At 37.9% G+C, this 21,341-nt stretch overlaps 1 protein-coding gene across 1 annotated transcript; it reads left to right on the top strand.

Annotated features, from left to right (window-relative positions):
• The first annotated feature begins 2,269 nt into the window (after positions 1–2,269).
• On the top strand, positions 2,270–20,880 carry LOC145990245 (uncharacterized). Its single transcript, XM_083125920.1, has 2 exons — positions 2,270–2,343; positions 20,039–20,880. Exon 2 carries the CDS (start codon positions 20,046–20,048, stop codon positions 20,730–20,732), a length of 687 nt encoding a protein of 228 aa, XP_082982046.1. The 5' UTR covers positions 2,270–2,343; positions 20,039–20,045; the 3' UTR covers positions 20,733–20,880.
• The last annotated feature ends 461 nt before the right edge of the window (positions 20,881–21,341 follow it).

The following is a 21,341-nucleotide window of genomic DNA, read 5'->3' on the forward strand; positions in this document are numbered from 1 at the left end:
AGTTAAAATTTCTAAACTCTAAAACATAATTGTTTCAAATGTGTTTGTGCAAAGGCAACCAAGCAACACCACATTCCATCCCCTTCCTTGCCTGTCTCTGGCCAAGTCAAAGGCAGTCCCCAGAATAACAATGGAAGTATATTGTATTGTGAATAGAATCCCGTCTTTTCGGCTTCCTTTGGTGTTTCCTTACAAGTGACACACTACTAACGCCCACTTCATTCGTCAACAATTGTTTTAAAATAATACTTGCCTATATTGAGCACTAATAAAGAATAAACCGAAACACAAGGGAGCCGCATAATTTGAATTTGGTAGTGCAAGATGCGATGCAAGGTATCAGTTGTGTGCGAGACTTTCTGGTGATTCTTCGTGAATTAATATCATTTGTAAGACATTCGCCAAAGAGGCTAGCAGTGTTTCAATCGCTACAAGAAGACAACGAAGATGGTGTTGTAAAAACATTCCCAGACTGATTTTGCGACCATTCTGTCCCACAAGGTGGAAAGTAATTATGACGTTCTCTTGAAATTTTTGGAAGATCTGTCAGAAGACAAAAGTGAAGTCGGTGGGAAGGCTAGTTGATATTTTTCAAACCTACATCAATTCAGATTTCTTATTTTCCTGAAAATGTAAATTTCAGTTTTCGGCAGGATTGAACAACTTCATTCTTCTCTTCAGAAGAAATCATTGTCATACGGAGAAATCAAAACTTTGGTTGAAACTTTGTCTGCAAGTTTAGCTCCACAAAGGGATATATATTGTTTGAGTTGTGGAATGAAACCATGAGGAAAGCGGAGGAATTGAACATTGTTGAACCAGTTTTGCCTAGAAAAAGGAAAATGCCAAAACGCTATGACGAAGGTAGTGATCCTCATACGTATCAAACGCCGGAGTAAATGTACAGACAAATATTTTTTGAAATAATTGATGTGGCTGTGGATTCGCTAAATCGTAGATTTCAAACGAAGGTTTTGGAACTTATTTTGCTATCGGTCAAATTGGTGCTGATCGAATTCTGCAGTTTTATGTGTGCAGAATGAACAAAGAAAAAGTGGCCAACTTGTCAGACATTACAAATATTTTAAGTAGAGAAAACAGTGGTCCCATGCGTGAAATGCTCACAGAATTTGTGAAGTTTGTACGGGTGATTTTAACTATACCTGTTACTTCATGTACCTCTGAGCGGTCATTTTTACCACTTAGACGATTGGAAACGTTTTTGCGGTCAACAATGACCCAAAAAAGATTGAATGATTTGGCAAATTTTGCATGTTCCTAAAGAAATGACTAAAAATATTGACATTACCAAAATTGCAAATGACGTAAGAAGGAATGTGTTTTATATTGAAAGTTAACATGTCATGATTATTATTATTATTATTATTTGGTACATAAAGTTAGTCCTTTTGTAGTTTCTGTTCACAACAAAATCCTTGGATAGTTCTTTCTGCAATACAATTAAAATTATTTGCATTTATGAAGATTTTTCATTTTAATTTGTATGAATGTGATATTTTCTTTTAGTAACGTGTTGATAATATCATTGCCTCTTGCAATCATTGTGCGTGTATGTTGTTTAAAGTATACAATACTTGATAATTACAGATCTAACCACCATTGATATGCACCCACAGAAATTTTGGAAAGTCGGCGCCCTAAATCTTCTTTGGTACTGTCATTCAAAGTCGTATGATCCCAAGATAATCCTTGCATTCCAATAAGTTCGGCGAAAATAAATAACCCTCGATTAAACAACAAGTATATTTCCATTATTTAAATTTAGTTATTTTATTATTTCACTATTTCATTTTAGGACTTAGTAAGTCTTTCGGGGGGAGGGGTCCGGACCCCCTAGACCTCCTGGACTCCCACAAATACGTCCTTGGTATATTTTCGTGTGTGTGTGTGTTTGTGTAAATTAAGATCTTCCTCCCCCCAACAGTCTTCAATGATTTCCTATCTTGCGTACAGGCAACAAGCATTCCCTTCCGGTAAATACAAACGTTGCCGCATTTCTTTGTTTCCGAGTCAGACGTGCGAACCCGAACAACACCTGCCCAGGAACTTCGATGCTCATTACAGGTACTAAAAAAGAAATGATATTTTATTGAAGATGGTGCAGAAAGTTAAAAAGAAGAAGAAAGAGCCTGGCGCTGTTCTGTTCCCTCACGCCGCAGCAGTTGGCACCCCTGTGTTTTTCGGGGTGGACACGCGGAAGGGGGACCCGAGCCGATAGGGAAACGTTGCCTCGCCAGTTCCTGGAAATCGGAAGACTCGACGAGGAAGAGAAACGGCGCTCGGCTAGGCGAGAAAAACTGCACGCCACCTTCGCAAGCCCAGGTAAGCCTAGTCTAGCACGTAAAGGCAGAAACTGTACTGTACGCACGCACGCGAAAGCCGTGCAAAACGCATTTCCTGAATGCTTTTTAAATGCACGCTTTACTGGTTTGAGTTTTTTTTCTTTCTCTTTCGGGGTGGGAGAGCGCAACACAATGGAAGTTGTAGGCTGCCATGTGTTTATGCGTATGCGCGCGCGCGGCTCGGCTCTTCAAGCTTTGTACGTCCGTATTGTCCAGAGCCGCTGGATATCAGAAGTTGACCGAAAAAAAGAAAGATTCGGAAGACATGGGACTGAATGCCGACGCATTCATCACCGACAGGGCGGGGTGGGAGCAAGGAAAACAGGAAAGATGCAAGTTTTAACATGGCCGCTCCCCCTCAAGGCATCGCGTAATGAGTAGGTGGCAGCCGGTCAATAATAGACTCCTGGCTGTGTGCGTCCTTCCCAAGTGCGATTATGTTTCCTGCAGTGTTCGGAAAGTTATTTCTTTTCGTTACTTTGCACAAAAGTAACTCAGTTATAGTTACTTTATTCTAGATTATAATGTAGATATTTATCTATAACTCGAAGAACGCGTTGCACGTACGAGCGGTCCGTTCTCATAACCGATAATCATAAAACATTAACAAAAAATTAAATTAAATTACAATAAAACTCACATGTTCAAATGTGAATATGTATAGATTTTAGAAAACACACAGTAAACTATTATAGTTGAAAAATACGTGATTCAAAAACATTAACTCGTAACATACATTTTTATGAAGAACATTCACATTGAATTTGTATAATTTATTAGCAAACTATAATTTTGTTCCTTACCGTTAAAGGGGTGCAAAAAAGTGACTAAAAAGTAACTATCAATTTCGCTATTTGTTACCTGAGAAAAAAAAATCATTGAAAAATGTTTCTTGTAGCCTCCCAGTGCCCCTGAGAAAAACATTCCCACCAATCAGGTTCGTTTCTCTTATTTAGTACTGTATGGTTTACATCATTCAACAATTCTGTACAAAAGACAAGTTTCCATATGGGCCATCACTTATCCCGTATCACCCGATTATTTTAACTTCCTCAATTCTGATATTCATGAACAGAGCAGTTCCGAAGGGGCGTAATTTATTTTTCAATTTTAGATGTTCGGATTCATATTGTTATTAATTTATTTGTTCATCACATGACTGAAGCCCCACTTATGTTGAACATTGCAAGATACAAAAATAGAATAAAAAATTTAAGACATTGGAGTTACAACTTACTATATTATGAATACAGTTCAAAAAAGGTTTAAGTCTGATTCGATAACAGAGCAAATTTCACAATATGCATAAAATCATATAATAATGACAGTTCATTAAAAGATGCCTGCCTACATTCTTATAATTGGAAAGTTTTTGTCTATATCCAATGAATGACGTGTAAAAAAATTGCTAAATTTCAGTAAAATCCAGAACTTTATATTTTCAAATGTACATTATTTTTTAAAAGTATGATTAACCCAGGGTTCAGATTAAACTCTGAATTATTTGCCATCATTTACGAATTTTGTAAAGTGTTATGACTTATTCAATAGAAGTCACTTCACAAATCGTGTTATTTATAAAAAGCAACGAAGATGACATTTTTTTTATCAAAGCTACAAGCTACAGTTTCATTCTTTTTGCAAACTATTTAACACACCAGTTTTCTACCTTAAGATTGCCAAAAATTCATATATGAATAATAAAAAATAAATTATTGATGTTGAACAAAAAATATATATTTTCTCGAAGTTGCGCAAATTTTAATTTCCTAGAGTGGAAATGAATTTAGAAATGAACAGTTTGGAAAACTAAATCTGAGGAGTGGGTTTCTTCCCCCATCAATTTAAACACGGGATTTACCTAATAATAATAATAATAATAATTACAAACTCAACTGAAATTCTTCACAGTAACGAAACAACACGGTGTAATAATTCATGCACACATTTGTAAAAACCAGTAGCTCATTTTTTAAAATATTTATCTTTACTTATAAAGTATTTTTCGCCTATCTCTGTGGCGGAGTGGTTAGCACAGCGCCCTACGATAATATGGGTCCCGGGCTGAGCATGGGTAATCTTTGCAAGTGCCTTTCAAAAATTTCATCATCACTCATTCTCATCGACGCGATTAGGCAAAAGTTGAAAGAAAGCGACGCTAAATAACAAAAATCAAATGAAAGATTTGGAAATTTTCAAGGTTTAGCGCAGACGTGCGACTTCATATTATCTACGAATGTGGAATCCAATATGTTATGTATCCACTACAGCAAAACCCCTTTTTCAATAATAATAATAATTATAATATGAAAGAAATAATTACATAACATAAACATAGAAACTTGGAGGTTTCTTACTCTGATTGGGATTCGAAATATACTTAAATCGGGGAAAGAAACATTAAATGGAGGTGAATTTTCCTTGTTTCAGTTCGATAACTATACACAATAAATTATGATGCTTTGTGCAGGATTTGTACGTACATACATGGACCGGATATACTGTGTATAGAAATTTCTATTCCGTTCTCCAGTGTAAAATACTACTATCATAAGGATCACAATTACTCTGTGGTGCATATCGTGTTTTGAAAGAACAACATGTTGACAAAATTTGCCACAAAGACGTAACGTAACAAAAATAAATTTCTAGCATGCTCCTTGGATGCTCAATTAATTTTATCTACTGTAGTGAGACTCCTGTAATGAGAAGTGAAGCGGGCCAATTTAGCAAAATTTAAGGCTCAAAATTTTAGAGTGGTTTAAGAGTGGACAAGTTCTTCCCTGTAAAATTTCAGATTCCTTACAGAAAATATTTGTGTGGGCCTCGTCAGATCTCAAATACTGAAAATAAATTTTACTTCATGTTTACATTACTTAGTGTTATTTGAGAATTGAACCGTTACATGGTATAACATAGGAATCATCAATAGAAATAAATACCTTTTTTTTTATCGGTGTCTCAGTTGTACCTCAGTTCCCTTTCAATTTTGTATTTCCGTAGCATTTTGTAAAACATAGACATGTTTTTAACCATAATTTAATGCATTTTTATTTCACAATTCAACATTTTAGATTGTCATTATCACGATTCATTAAAAGGCACGGCATAAAATTATGTATTATATAATACACACACGCACGAACATACACACCGAATTTCGTTGGAACTGAATTGTTATTAAACAAACTAATATTTCTTACACAATTCTACCGCACACGCAAAAAAATATGCTGCCCATTTTTGACATGCGTTAATAAGTTATACACATTAAAAAAACTTTTTTAGTTGATTGGTAGTGATTTAGTGATTGATATGTGCATGATAGTATGATTCCTGCATTTCAATACAAATCCATTACGGAATTTATCCTTCAGCGGGAGGGGGCTGTAGGCAAGAAGTTATTTGCAGGGGGTTCAGAACTTATCGCAAAGAGTTGCTCAGTTTGAAAATTAAATATTTTTTAAAATTATCTATATGTGCTAATGATAAAATATTTACTACTGTGATACTTGCATACAAATGAAAAATATTGGACTGCGGTTGAAGTAGTAGAAAAATAATGTATTTAACGACGTTTTGTATATGCCCTGATAAATCTCTAGGATTTTGTATTGTCGAAAGAAAAAAAATCTTGGACAAAGTAATCGTCAGGCAGATTGTCTTCTTGTATTCAGATTTTTTTTTTTAGAACACATTAGGAACAAAAATTACATTTCCTCTGCTTGAAGTAAGAACCTTTTATATTATCCTGCAAATGTTGATTTCTGAATATTCCCCTTGACATTAGTGTTTTACCTAGAATAGTTGTGTTTTTCCACTATAGTAGCTTAAATTGGAACTAACCTAAGCTATACATGTGAATTACGTTGTTATCTCTGTATTTATACATTTTGCTGCTTCTATGCACAATTATAACAAGCTATTGATATTTATAAATGCATTATCGATATTTGTAAAATTTTGGTAGCAGGAAACTAACGCACTTATCGAAAAAGTGAGGCATTTCTTAGAATACATTGCTTGGAATCTCCGCTAGTCTCTATGGTCCCGCGAATAGCACACTCAGCCTGGGATTGAATTTCGAGCAATCATGAAAATCTACATTTCCCTCCGATTTATATTTTAGTCTTCTTGTCATGTAGTCTATTTTTATTGTCGACACTAACATAGAAAAGAAAACAGAAATCAAAATAGCTAAAATGCAAATAATAAAAATAAGCATGTGCTACCTAAGCGACATTTGTGTTTCTCGTGATATTGCTTTTTGTACCTGCTCCATTGCCATCTTGTGGTGTCAGTTTTTAATTTTAAAAATCGAGAGACAATAAATTAGTAGTATACTGAAACAAAAACGTTGCGGGCCTCCCGGATGGTGAAGTGATAACGTCGTCATTTTGCAAACAAGGGGGTCCCGGTGGAGACACATATTGCTTCGGATCCCACTTTAAACTGTAGGTCCAGTCCCGATCAGAGGCACAACCACTGGGGGTGGGGGCAAGTACCAAAGTACCAGGAGGATAAACGTGCCACTAATAATAATAATAGGAATAATAATAATGGCATTATTATTATTGGCATTTTTCCTTGTATTTTATCAACACGTTCAATTTCACATTAGCTGTAGTAATGTAAAACTAGCACAAAACTGTATTTTTGAAAGACAAAAATGAAGAATATAATTCTTTTTGTACATATGACGTGTAACTTTCATGTAGAGCATATGTTTTACACATATGCAACGTGGAGCGACGTAAAATAAGGAAATACATATGCAACATGTTAACGCTAAATTCTGCGCGTATTCAATGTTTCTTTAATACATATAAATATTATTCAAATACATTAAATAATCAATTCATCCACCTCATAACAAACCACCACAAAAATGATGTAAATTGTCTCTCACAAGTGTGTGCTCCTTTCCCTCAAAACAATTGTTCATACATTTAAAACAAAACTGTTTACCAGCAACAGTCTGAAGTATATATTTGGTGTAACTTCTCTCTGTCTAGTAATTTACAATGCATTACAAAATGTAATTTTGAGCGAAGCGGGCAAGAAAATGTTTAGATCCATTGTTTGCAACTTGAAAACAATATTGATTCAATAGGGCGCAAATAATTTCACGGGGCGCCATGGCATTCTCTCTTTTACAACTTTTTCATTTAGATCGTTCGGTGCCCAGGCCCGACTCCTGCCGCCCCCTAGCTAAGGCTCTGGACTTGGTGAGACTGTAAGAAAAGCAGGTATTGCGAGCAAGAAAATTTTACGGAACGTATTTTCATTTGCATAAAATTTTAAATCGAGGGAGCCCCCCCCCCCTCCTTCCTTGCAGGTGCTCTTGGCCGTCTGGAACAAAAATGCAAGAAATATATGAAAACTAGTTTCATCTTGAGTATCATTTTATTCTGCTATTCTTGTTTTTCTTTACTTCAATGTTTGCCCCCCCCCCCCGTAGAATTGGTTTCCATCCAAGGTTGGGAGGGGACAATGCCCCCTGTGGTTGCGCCACTGGTTCCGATTAGCCTATTTGTGCATCAAACGGTCTTAAAACAAACTTCAACAAAAATGATGGAATGTAAGTTATTTTTTGGGGTAGCCGGATAATTGCGATGGCGGACAATCGGGATGATGGACAATTGCGATGAACACAGAAGTGAAAGGGCGGGTGGACAATTGCGATGACATTTTAAATCTTCTATCAAATTGAAGGGTGAATTAACACCCAGTACAATACCTCTTACAAGAGAATTATGTGAAATATTGATATTTTCGGCTGGGAATTTGGTCCAATGAAGTTTTTGAACATGGGCTAGAGCCAACGGACACCTTTTGTAGTCACCCATTTCCTCATATGTGCGCATACACTTCCCGATATTAATGTTACCCTTCTTTCTTTTCTGACCTAGATTAAGTTCCATCCGCATGTACGTACGTGATGTTGGGTGTCTTCTGCTTGGCTCTTGACTTGAGGCAGGCCTGAACATCATGAATTTTTGGAAGCGATTTTCCAAAGCACCTATTCATTTTGTTGTTCCAACCTTCTACAGCATTATTAGTTCCGTGGCGCCTTTGGATAGGTTAGGTTAGGTCCTGAACGTCGCAATTGTGCTACCATTCATTTGTAAACTGACCTTCACCGCCGAAATCATCGCAATTGTCCGTGATTTTGGCTTCATCGCAATTGTCCGCAATCGCAATTGTCCTAAATTCATTTTTTTATTCCTTCATTGCATAACATCGTAAATAGTTATATAAAAAAGTTGTTAAAATATAAAATACTGAATACTGCTAGTACATAATTTACACTTTCACTGCGGACCTCTGCGATGTCGTAAAAGCTAATGTTGGAGCTTTGTAAACAAGGTGTGCTTGGTTCAGTTCCAGGTGGATTGATTCACAGTGATTCAGATCCCACTTTAAACAATAGGTCCATTCCTGATTGGTTACCATATCTCAACATTGATAAATTTGGTTTATTTTAATTCGAATTTCTGCCACTTTTGGCTAACCGCGAAGACGAGGACGAATGACATGATAAAATTGATGGAGACGCTCACAAATAACGCGGTCCATGCCCACGCCGGGATTCGAGCCCGGGTTGCGCGCTGTGCTAACCACTCCGCCACGGAGGCCGGCGAATATCTGCACATAAAATGGACTCCAATTCCAATGCACGTAAATCACAGTCTTCAGCGTACGTACATCTACATCTAAAACGCATACATTTGGAAATGCGCTATGTGTTTTCTTCTGATGTTCTTATTTTATATTACAATAACTTGAACTTTCGGTTAGCTTGACTGGGAATCGAACAGGAACGAACCTGTTGGGAAGGTTGAAGAACATTTCAGGATTTTAGAAACATTAAAATGTGGGTGAAATGGTGTTGATGAGAACTGTTTAAAAGAAAACAAAAAGTAGAGGAGAAGGTCTAAATATGGGCGAAGGTTTAAATATGGGTTTTGGAGTTATCAGCGCTCCTGGGTGCTGCAGCCTGGCAGAGGCTATTGGAACTGGTTATCTGCCAAGGACAAAGGTTGCGGCGCCAATTCGCAAGAGAAAGTGGTGGTTAGTTTCGGCCTTGGACGCTGTTATAGAATTGCGAACTCCGATAACTTTTTGCAGGTATGTTTTAACTCGGCGTTTTCTGAATTCTCATCTGCTTTGTATAGGTTATGATATTAGCGGTACATAAAACAAATGTGGGCTTTTATAATGCCATGATTTGTTTGTGAAATATGTACCACAGAGAGCGAAAATAAATTGAAGAATAAAAATAGCGTGATAGTCTAAATATGACATGAGGTCTAATGTTGAGATCACATTTTCAACAAATATTAGGATGTTTTTCTTAATTTCGATTTTTCCCCATTCCGCGTGATTTTCAAAACATTATTCATAAATATGAATTTTATAATGTTTTAGCGATAAATGACTGTTTTTTTAAAAATGTTAATTGCTTTTTGTGATATTGCCACTAGTAGCTCATAGTTAGACCACAATTTTGAAATACATCATTTTACCATTTTTTGGAAATTGCTTTTTTTTAAAAAAAATGGAGACCTTTTATACTTTAGCATGCTATTACATTTAAGTATATATTTCATAGATATGCATTTTAAAGGCAGGTGCTTGATATATTATTTTTTTTCCTCCGAAAATGACAACATAAAAATCGGGGCCCATATTTAGACCTTTTCCTCTAGTAATGCCTGAATATAACGTTATGTACGTAAAGAGCAAAATTTAAAAAATGAATCAAAGAGAATACAAGTGAATAGGCAAGTAAGTTGACATGCACTTACTTTCTTTGCTGGACAGATGAAAGAACGTTAAAAAAAACAACGATTGCAAAATAAGAATAACTTCATTATTTTGTGCACGAATTTGTCAGATTAGAACGTTCCCTTTCCACGAGCAATGTCTTATTTATCAGGTTATTTTTCGAGACCTCTTTTCCTGTTTTTATCAAGGTGAGAACCTCTTCGGGGACGTTAACAGTTCTGATTTTATATGTTTTATATGTTTTCATACCCAAATCAATGTTATATTTACCGGAAATTAACGTGCATAAGTTGAGGGTGAAGTATAGTTAATTTCGTTTTGCTGTCTCCATACATCCTAATCGTCCCCGACCCCTCCGTGCTACAGTATATATTGATTAAATGAAGAAGAATTGTGTTTTCACATAATTACCTTTAAATTACTGCCCTTCAACTCTTTAACATTGTACATCGCGGGGTAAATGCTAGACAAATACAGTAGAGCGTCGATTATCCGAAGTAATTGGGGGACATGGGTGTTCGGAAAACTGGTTTGTTCGGATAATGGAACTGTACATGTTTATTTGCCAAAAAGAAGTACTGTACAGTAAATTTATTCATAAAAACAGGCATCTCTTTAAGTATGTATTACAAAGTAACGTACAAAGGCAACTTTAGTAGGAATATATAGTATGTGGTACAGTTTATTAAACAAAAATATGTACATATTACATACGCATTTTGCATGAACAATACACACAGTACACAAAATTAACGTTTAAAAAAATCCTTTATTTTGGTCTGTCTAAGCAAGCCTACACGCTTACGAGCAGCTAAGTCACGTACTTTTTTCATTACAGATATCTGAAAGTGAGCGAGTACACAGTTCGGTTAAGCGGTCGTTCGGTTGACCGACGTTCGGATAATCGACGCTCTAATGTAATTGAATAATATCGTCCTGCTTTGTGCTATATAACTGTACCGTAATGTATTGAAAATCCAGAAAGCCTGGGTTCTAATCTCAGTTTTGTGATTTATTTTCATCGATTTCATCATAATTTAGCGGTGAAAATATCTGAATCAAGACTTAGCCACATCCTCACACGGAAAGGTTCATGTTTGTTAAAACTCATACCAGATTAATCGGGAGGGATTAGTAATAGTTATAAGGTAAACGTAAACCATAAACCTTACGATCCTTTTCGTTTTTGCATTATAAACTGAACGATATTACTATTTATTGAATATAATATACTGTACGTTACCTACAAATGCAAACAAAATAATAACTAATCACCCACATATACATAAAAACAATATTTTCAGCAATGTGAAAATTTTAAAATGTCGCTCGAATAATGTGTGTACTTACACTACAATCAGCAACAGTTCATTCAGTGCCCTGCATTCCTACTGCAAAGGAAAACTTACACACGTCAAATATTGACCTACACTCGGACACGTATCGGGAAATATATTTCGGAAGGATTCCTATCAGACTAACCACGTATATCAGTTAGTAGGAATAATAATATTATTATAATTATCGCATGAACATAGGCGTGCGTAGACCCTGTGATTAGGGGGGCAAAAGCATTGATAAAAGTTCAGTTGGGAAAGAAGAACTTAATTTTATCTCACTGTTTTAGTTTTATTGCATTGATGGGTGTGTGTATATACCTAGTGTGGCCATAAATACTGTTACATACTATTTTGTGAATAAATTGAATGTGGTTTTAGATTTTTAATTGTTCTTGTAGTATGTTACACTTACATATATTACACACAAATAGCACCAATCAGTTTTCCAAATGGACACTTTTCGCCCTCACACAGGCTCGAAGTCTCTCTGGCCAGGCATCTATTGAAGCACGGATGGTCTTCATGGGAAAGTCCGCCCCTGCTGCTATCAAGGAGCGCTTTTAACTTTGAATTATAGGGTCCCTCTTCTTGCAGACAGTTCTCTTTAGCTCTGGGCACAGTTTGTAGTCCAAGATACTGAGATCATGGCTATCAGATGGCCAATCAAAAGTGGAGATGAAATCGAGTACACTGGTCTCCAGTCACCGTCGCGTCATCCTTGCCTTATGAGCTGGGGCAGAATATTTCTTGAACATCCAGGATTCATTGTGAAGCATTGTTTGGTTCAACAGTGTCACGAGAGGGTCCAGGATACTCTCCACATACACTTTCGCACGGCTTTTAAGCCCTTTTCTCAAAAATGAGGCCTGGTGGAACTCATAGCTCACCCTTTACCAAACCATGACTGAGAAGGGCTGGTGACATCTCTGATTTTTGGGAACTCTCTCACAAACTTCTCGAGCGTTTGAAGCATACACCCTTTCATTTTGGCGGTTAAAACTTTATTCAGTGGTGAACAATTTCTTATCAGTGAAGAGAATCCTGCAATGCCCACTGGCAACGTACCGCTGCAGGAGCCGTCTCGATTTCAGTTCCCTCTGCTTCTTCACTTGTGTCGTCAGGAAATTTCCAGTACTCCACCGGTAAGCTCCAATTCCAAGGTCTTCATTAAGTACCCTGAACATTGATTGTTGTGAAATGTTCAGCTCCTGTGCCATTATCAGTTGCTTCCGGATGGGATTTCCGCCGATGCGAGCCAGCAGCTGTTCATACGGTGTGAAGTGGACCAACTCTTGCATGCTACCAGTATCAGTGAATCTCCGGATTGTCTGATACACATACCTTTTGCTGATCTTCGGGATTTTTAGGGGCTGGAAAATCTCAGTGAGTGACTTCGCAACCAAATGCAGAGCAATTACGGCTACTCTGTTTTCATATTCGCCCCACTCCATGCTAAGCACAAGAAGATACACGCTTGCTCTTTCACAGCTAAATACACAATGGTCAGGAGTGAACTTCACCACAAGCATGGTTCATGAGCCTGACTACCGGATGTACAGTCCAAGCCGAAAGTTTGTAACAGTATTTATGGCTAGACTAAGTACACCCCATCCCCCCCCCCCCCCCGCACCCACCCGACAGTTTAGCAGTAGTACTTAGTTGTTCTTACTTCTCTCCCTGGCAATTTACAATGCAGTGCAGAAAAGAAATTGCAAGCGTGGCGAGCAAAAAAAAATTCAGATCCAATTGCTGCAAAATGAAAACAGTATTGATTTAATATGACGCAAAAACTTTCATGGAGCGCCATGGCATTCTCTTTTACATTTTTTTTTTCATTTCGACCGTTCGGTGTCCAGGACCAACTTCGGCCGACCCCTAGCTACGACTCTCAACTTGACAAGACTGCAAGAAAAGCAGACATTGCGAACGAAGCGAGCAAGAACATTTTACGAAATGTATTTTCATTTGTATAAAATTTGAAATTGAGGGCTCAATTGCAGCTCTGTGCCTCCCTTCAGGTGCTCTTGGCCGTCTGGAAGAAATAATGCAAGATAGACGTGAAAACTAATTCCACCTTGAGTATTCTTTTGTTCTGCTACTCTTAGATTCTGCTAGTCTTACTTTCCTTTACTTCCATGTTTGCCCCCCTAAAATTGATTTCCGTCCAAGGTTAGGGGGCAATGCACCCTACCCCCTGTGGTTGCGCCACTCCACCACCTTTCCCCGTAGTTGCTTTGAACGGCGATAAAATTCCTCTATCCTAAATTTCTAGGTGAAAATTTAATAATATAGGGTCATGGACGTCTGGAAGCGGGGCAAGGATGGCCACATCTCCCCCTCTGAAATCGAATGTCAATCTAAAAGTACATTTTCACGCATATAATTTGATTTGTCATAGTAATTTACATTAATTATTATAATGGGGATGCAGGAATGTGATAATTTCAAATTCAAGAGGTGTTTTTTGAGGGGGCAACACTATAATAGGGATAATATGCCTCATGGAATAATACCTTGCTTGTCCCTCCGTAGAAAAAAATCTGAGGACATTCATGATTAGGGGGGCATTTGTCCCCCCGTGCGCACGCCTATGTGCATGAAGAGTTCAAAGATAGAGTAACGCACATTTATGTATGTAACTCATTTATGATTAAGAACACTTAAACGATTGCATTAAAAAAAATTAGCCGTTATTTAAATATCGTCGGAATGGGCACTGCTACTAAAGAAAATCCACACATAATTTGAGAGTATGAATTTCTCCCCATGTTGCAAGTGGAACAGTTTTTTTTTAAAAAAATGATTATTATGCTAGATACCGTTCTTTGAAAAATATGATGAATAAGTATTTACAGAATCCCATGTATTCCTTATGGATAAACAACTTCAAATTCAAGTTGCGGCTAAAGTAATGGGAGTTTCGACTCTTTCTAGCGAAAATATCATCTTCAATGGATCCTCTACCCAATCATATGTTTTTTCCCTCCGTCGGAAGTTTGATGTTCTCAGAAAACGAATAAAATAATTCCCCATAAGAGTAATGCATTTCTCCTTGCCTCCAATGGACTGGCAGTGTTGCCAAACCTGATGAGCATAAAAGAGCTAAATTTCACCTTAAATTGAGCTAAAGTTGACTTTCAAGAAGCTAGATTTAGGAAGGCTGGATAAATTACCTCCCATGGTAATTTTAGCTGTCAAGGGGGTGGGGGTGCTCCTATTACCGGTAACTTTAAAGTGATGACAATTTATTCTTAGTTTTCACCATGTAGATCTGACGACATCAGTCATCTCAATAATCCACCGATGGTCATATGAAATCGAAAATAAGGGATTACAATATTGTCATCTTCACCTCAGCCACGGCGCTATATAGAAGTAGCTGGGGAAATAAGACGGGGTGGGGCGACGCAGCCAATATAATAATAAACGAGTGGACAAAAGAGCCAGATTTGGCCCTAAAAGAGCTAAGTTGGCAACAGTGCTCCCAAGCTGCCTCAGAGGGAAGGATCTCGGGGAATAGTAATTTTCATGTAAGCTCGACGTAAATAAACTTCGTATTATAAAACAAAGTGTATACAAAAATGATGCTGCTTTCGATTTCAAGATATATCCTGGGTTCGAGTCGGGGTTTGTTCCACATTTTCGGATTTGGCCCCCCATTCAAGCCTACTTTAAACTACAAGTCCAGTCCCGGTTAGCTCATATGAGCATAAAGTGCACTAGAAACAAACTCTGAGTTTTGAGACTTCGAGAAAAAAAAATATTTCTCTTTTTTCCAGTGCTAAATCTTCTCACGAAACGCCACCTATCCCAAGTTCTCACAGAACGTGTCGACAAGTGTGTGACTTTATGCGACTGAAGCATAAACTGTCCGTTGCTTGGATGGATTCAAGACAGTTCTGGTTCCATGAAATCGCGTTGAGCTAGACAACTTCGTGACACTTTTGATATCGGAGATGATAAATGTAACAAAGTGACGCAAAATATCAAGTTCAATGCGGACATTAGCAAAAATAATATTAGAACGTAAATCGTGTTGTACCCATTCCCACTTCCCAATGCCCCAACGCGTCACCACAATCATCTATACGTCGTACCACTCCGGAAAGCGTTATCCTTCCACCATTGGTCAGAAATGAAGCGAAAAAAATACCAACCAGGCACGAAGACTGTAACATGACAACGAACTTATTATTCTGTTAAGTTAGTTAACAACAACGACTTGTAATTGGACGTGCTGTGAATGCTAAGAGTGAGAAATTATTAGATCATCAGAAGTTATTGTGAAAGAAACCCCACGTACACAGTTGGTCATTTCATAAAGTCAAATTTGGAATTAGCATCACCATCACCTTTGGTCGTTTAGCTACATTGTAAAAAGTTGATTCCAGAAATGACAAGACTGTCAATTTCCGCTGCCACCCAACCAGGGGTAGGAAAAACTTAAAATAATTCAGGTGCCAGCCCCTTTTTCTCAGGAGGCAGTTGTTTTTTTTTCTGTAATGCGGTATGCCCTAATACTAAAGTGCAAATACGCGACGTAAATCCGCTGCTTATTTACGCACGTACGTTACTGCGACGTACATTTTCATCCGTACACCCTTCCCTCTAAGCCCAGTTCTTCCAAGCTCAAGCTCTGGTAGTCCCGTACTACCTGCTTTCTACAAAGGGGGTCCCAGGGACCGACCTTTCAGCGGTGGTGCCTCGCGGATTATCGTTGTTCACAATTCGCGATTAAAATTATCCGATATGCCATTTGGTGGGATTTTCCGGAACCACTCTATGTAGGATACTATGTTGTGTTGAAGTCGTTCAAAGCATGGGAAATGTTCGAAAGAGTATTCTTCAGTTTTTTGCTCTAAATCGTTTTGTGTGTCAGGACAAGTGAAAAGTTTACATGTGTTTCCACCCCGTGGAATCAACAAAATGAAATTTGTAAATAAATCAGGGAAGACAGAATTGATTGACAGAAGATTGGCATGGGGGATAACATTGAAATGCGGCAAGGAAATTGCGAAGAATGCACGATGTCTGTTCTCTTTATTTTCCGAAAGACGATTCTTTTACCATGAAAGTAAAGTTTTAATTGTACTTTATGAAAAAAAAAATGAAAAAAAAAATAAATCGAAAAGTCATGAAGCGTCTTGCCCAATGCATCCAGATAAACAATGTATTATGTATGAAATTGGGAACAGGTGCAAGTCGATAAGTGCGAAGATGAAAATAGTTTGAGAATTAATTAATTAATGTCTGTAATCATAAAGGTAACCAGAAAAAGAAAATCGACATGTGTTTCATTCAGTACGTCCTTTTTCAGTGAAGATAGACTCGATGAAATTGTGAATTCTATTATCATTATTCTGTGTTATTATTAAACCAGCCTGCCTTTTTTGGAGGAAGAACTGCAACGGTATGTGGTCAACTTTCTCCTGAGCCAGCTTTTCAAATACAGGTCTATTGCTCTTTTTAAATCATTTCCGAGAGACCCAGTTACAACCTGAGGAACAGATGAAACAACACTGCTTTGAAGAAACAGTACGTATACATTCGTTTCGTCTGCGTTTTCAGTATAGTTTTTTATTTTATTTATATTTCTTTATAGTTTCTGGAATTTTCATAGCATTCGCAATATTTAAAAATATAGAATAACTCAACGTTTCTTCCATACCAGCCAGCTATGAAAACACGCTGCTATTATACCACTTAAAGCCAAGAATCCAACTAAGATAAAGCTACACATTTTGAAATACGATTTGTAACCTTTAATTTATTAATCAATATAAAATTAGTTGTTGCTCCAGAGTGGCCTTCCTAAAGAAGACTAAACTGGTAACAGCATGAATAACCTATAACAGGGGTTCCTAAACGTTTTCGCTTCACGGCGCCCTTAGTGTTTCAAGATTTTCACGCGGCGCCCAAGTCAGAATGTAGGCCTATCTAACACTTGCAACACTCAGTTAGTGTGGTTAGGTGCCTAAAGTTAATAACTAAACACATATTTCAAATTAAGAAACATTTTACATGTAAACAGTACTGGGGTGTAAGGGCTGACCTTCCACGTAGTACACCCTGGACTGCATTTTCCAGACTAACGAGGCTCTGGCGTCTGGCCAGTATAATTCTGTGTGCTGTCCTGTTTTTTGTCCTTATGTGTGCTGAGTGCCCCTTTACAGCCTTAGCTTTTAACTTAAGTCAGAATATTTTAAGATTTTAGTTACGCGACGTTACCGTTATGTTTTTTGTTATGGTAAGGGGCTGGACCCCGTATAACGTGACGGGTGCAAAATAGCGTAAGTGCTGACGCACCTAAAATTTAAATTCAAATATAAAAAGTACTAAATTTGGAATAAGTGACATTTCAGTGAAAATATTGGAACATTTCACGGCGTCCTTGCAAGCCAGCCACCACTTTGGGAACCACTGACCTATACTATAGGGGTAAAGGTTGGTAATATTGTGATATTTTAAAGAAAAACCCTATTTATTTTCAAACTAAATAAGATAAAACTAATTGGCAATGACAGGAGACATGTATACAGCTTCATTAAGTAATGTCATTATCAAAGAAACACACTGCACAATTACATTAAATATATTTCAATTAAAATATTTATGTCCACAGCATGGAATAATATTGTGACAGTGATGGTAATATTGTGATACAGGATTGCTAATATTGTGATAAACTTAAAAAAACTCAAACCCCGTATGTGTTTCACATAATTAATCAATATAATAAACAAGAAACTTACGTAGTAATATTTTAAGTGTCTGATATAAAAGTTTTGGCAAATTTCAAGTTCTGTTCTTAATCACTGTCATCGTCCACAGAATCCACACATTTTTAGAACATGAGCTGTGGAGATTCGTCAATGTTGGCGCATGTTTCGTGGTACCATACAAAACAAAAACCACATTGAATGCACTCAGCTACATTTTTGAGATGTACATCCTTATTATAGGAGCCAGAACATTCACCACAAAACGTATCACCTGCTTTTCCCTTACTTGTAGAAGGTGCAGTCATATTAGTTCGGTCGTCACAAGTTCGACGGTCTTCAACAGTGGTGGTTTTCCTTGGCCTTACACGTTGTTTTGCTTCAGGCATGGGAATAAGAATATAGTTTCTACTTCCTTCGATAACACGAATGGCCGCCCAAGTTTAGGAATGTCAATTTCTACATCTGAAGAACTGTCCGAGGTATGCTGCTTTACATGGAGCTTGAGGGTACTCCACGGAATCCCAGACTCTCTTGCAGCCTTATATATTGTCCAATGATGATGAATTATCATTTTTACGGCATCTTTAAGTTTACGGGGGGTCGTAATCACGCCGTTTTCGAACCTTTCCGTCCTCCACAGCTCGATCTTGTACCACTGTCATGTAAGAAAGAACGCCATCTTCAGAAGCTTCTATCAGGGACATGACTCATTGACAACGGAATCTGATATAAATATTGTGAATAGGGTGAGTCAGTTTAAAGGATATATTTGTGGGATAAAAAAGTATCCATAAGGATAATTTAGGTTTAACATTCCTATGTTATATATTAACTAACTTTTTTCATTAGAAGTAGTTGTTATATTACTATTTTGTGGTTTAAGAGACCATTACTTACTTTTCAGTCATCTAATGATTCTTGTGTAATTTTTATTAATCAATGAATAAAGGATTTATGAGTTGCAGTTTCAAAAAATAATTGGTATAAATCTATGATTTCTTTTGTTATTATTTCATTTGTTGGGGTTATATATGAGTCAAATTCTGCTCTTATAAAATCGGAATATTCATAGCTTCAATATCATTGATGTCCAATAGTTTTTTTTATATATATAATAAATATGTCAATTATTAAATAATTACATTATATTATAAAACATGTAATGTATGGACTGTTCTTGATTCAAAATTCGATTGCACATTGAAGATTTTAATATAATATCATTGCTATGAATAATGATTTGTGTGACTGGGGGGAGGGACAAAAGTTAAGAAACATTAAGAAGATAATACTATCTTATGTAAAATTCACATCTAAATGCTATTACATATACATATTTTATTTATATATTTATATACTTTGCGGTAGCTGACAAAAGGTGATGAGAAATGCAGAAGAAAAATACCAAGTCGGATTAATTTGTATGTTCTGGGGATTCCTGAGGCTCTTTGTTCTTAATTCTTTGTGTTTTTTCAATATTGCTCCAGTAAAGTACCCAAAAATTTAACTTCAAAACTGTTTATATTTGTTGTTAGAACAAGAAACTCTCCCCCTCGGGAAAGTTTGGTGGGGGCAAAATTTTAAGGACAAGATCTTTGGGGGGAATTCCCCCCTGTCCCCCCTGGATTTCGCACCCAAAGGCCCAATTATGGTTATTATGACTAAATTTACCTTTACCTCTACCTAAATGCGAACTTACCCCCCTGCCTAAACAATTGCGTGTATGTGCGAGGAGGCTAACCGATAGAGCGATAGAGAGGATGGGCATACGCACATACCATACAGTAGGCCAACCTGTAAGCACTCATATCTCTCTTTTCAGGGGGGGAATGTTTAGCTTCAAACGGCCGCCGTTACTACCGCTCCAGCAGTGGAGCCAGAAGGACCAATTCCACATCTCGGACGTGACGCGGGACAAGATCCCGGAGATCATGTACCAGCTCCAGGAAGACTTCTTTCGCGACGAACCCATCTTCAAGGCCGTGCGGCTCTGCGAAGATCCGGAGTCCATCCAAGAAGCCATCGAGTTCTGGACGGAGGTCCTCGACGTCGGGATCTCCCTGATGGCGGTCGACGAGAAGACGAACAGGGTGGTCGGATTCAACTGCCTCGTGGTGGAGCAGAAGGACGATGAACAGTTCGCCTTCAAAGGAAGGGTCCTGTCCGCCAGCATGGCGTTCATAACCTACTGCAACAGCCTGGTCAACATGTACGACCAGTACGGCGTCGACAAGTACATGGAAGGCGTCGGGCTATCCGTCAGGCCCACTTACAGGCGCCAGGGTCTCGGGACGGAGTTGCTGAGGGCCCGGTTGGGGCTGTGCGGGGCCCTCGGAGTCAGGGTCATCAAAACGATGTTCTCTGCGACGCAGTCCCAGAACCTTGCCAAAAAACTCGGCTACGAGGTTATCGCGGAAGTGTCTTACGAGGAGTTCCAAGTCGACGCCAAGATCGAGGGTGCGGAGAGCTGCCTTGTGATGGCGCTGGAAGTGCCGTCATCTGGGCAAAAATCTTGAAGGTCAGAACAACCCCAAAACCAATCATGCACGAGAAAACTTATTTGTATTCACCTTGTGCACAGATAGAAATACTGGACACCCGCTGGCCTTTGCCGACGTCTGCCAAGACTTCCGTGGCGAAGTGGTTAGCACAGCGCGCTACGACGCTAGGGCTCCTGTGTTCGAATCCCGACCTGGGCATGTTCTTTGTGAGTTTCCCTTCATCAATTTTATCATATTATCACTCGATTATACAAAATGGCAGGAATGGGAAGTAAAATAACGATTTTTAATCAATCAATTAACGGTCTTCCATATTCTGAAAAAAAATTGCGTCTGCTTGGAATTTCTTCCAGAGCGTTCACGCGAATCTACATGTGGTTTGCTTTCGCTATTGTCTAAATATGGACAATAGTCTTATATAGCCACGAAACTATTGCGAATATCTGGACAACAGATTCACGTGAATCCTCTGGAAGGAACGCGAAGCAGATGTTTTTCAGATTTTGGAATATCATAGTGTTTTTTCCACAAAGGAGACGAACTTTTTGAAACGTCTTGGCTGATGTCGGCCAATGGTCCGTATCACCTAAATGCGTGAACCCAGAACCCATTTTAAAAAGCGAT

This window comes from Lepisma saccharinum, chromosome 7, assembly GCF_977018435.1.
Source record: "Lepisma saccharinum chromosome 7, izLepSacc3.1, whole genome shotgun sequence".
In the NCBI taxonomy this organism is placed as follows: Eukaryota; Metazoa; Arthropoda; class Insecta; order Zygentoma; family Lepismatidae; genus Lepisma; species Lepisma saccharinum.

Bases quoted from the DNA above. Each gene is read 5' to 3' on its own strand.
- LOC145990245 (XM_083125920.1), top strand. From the start codon at position 20,046: ATGTTTAGCTTCAAACGGCCGCCGTTACTACCGCTCCAGCAGTGGAGC.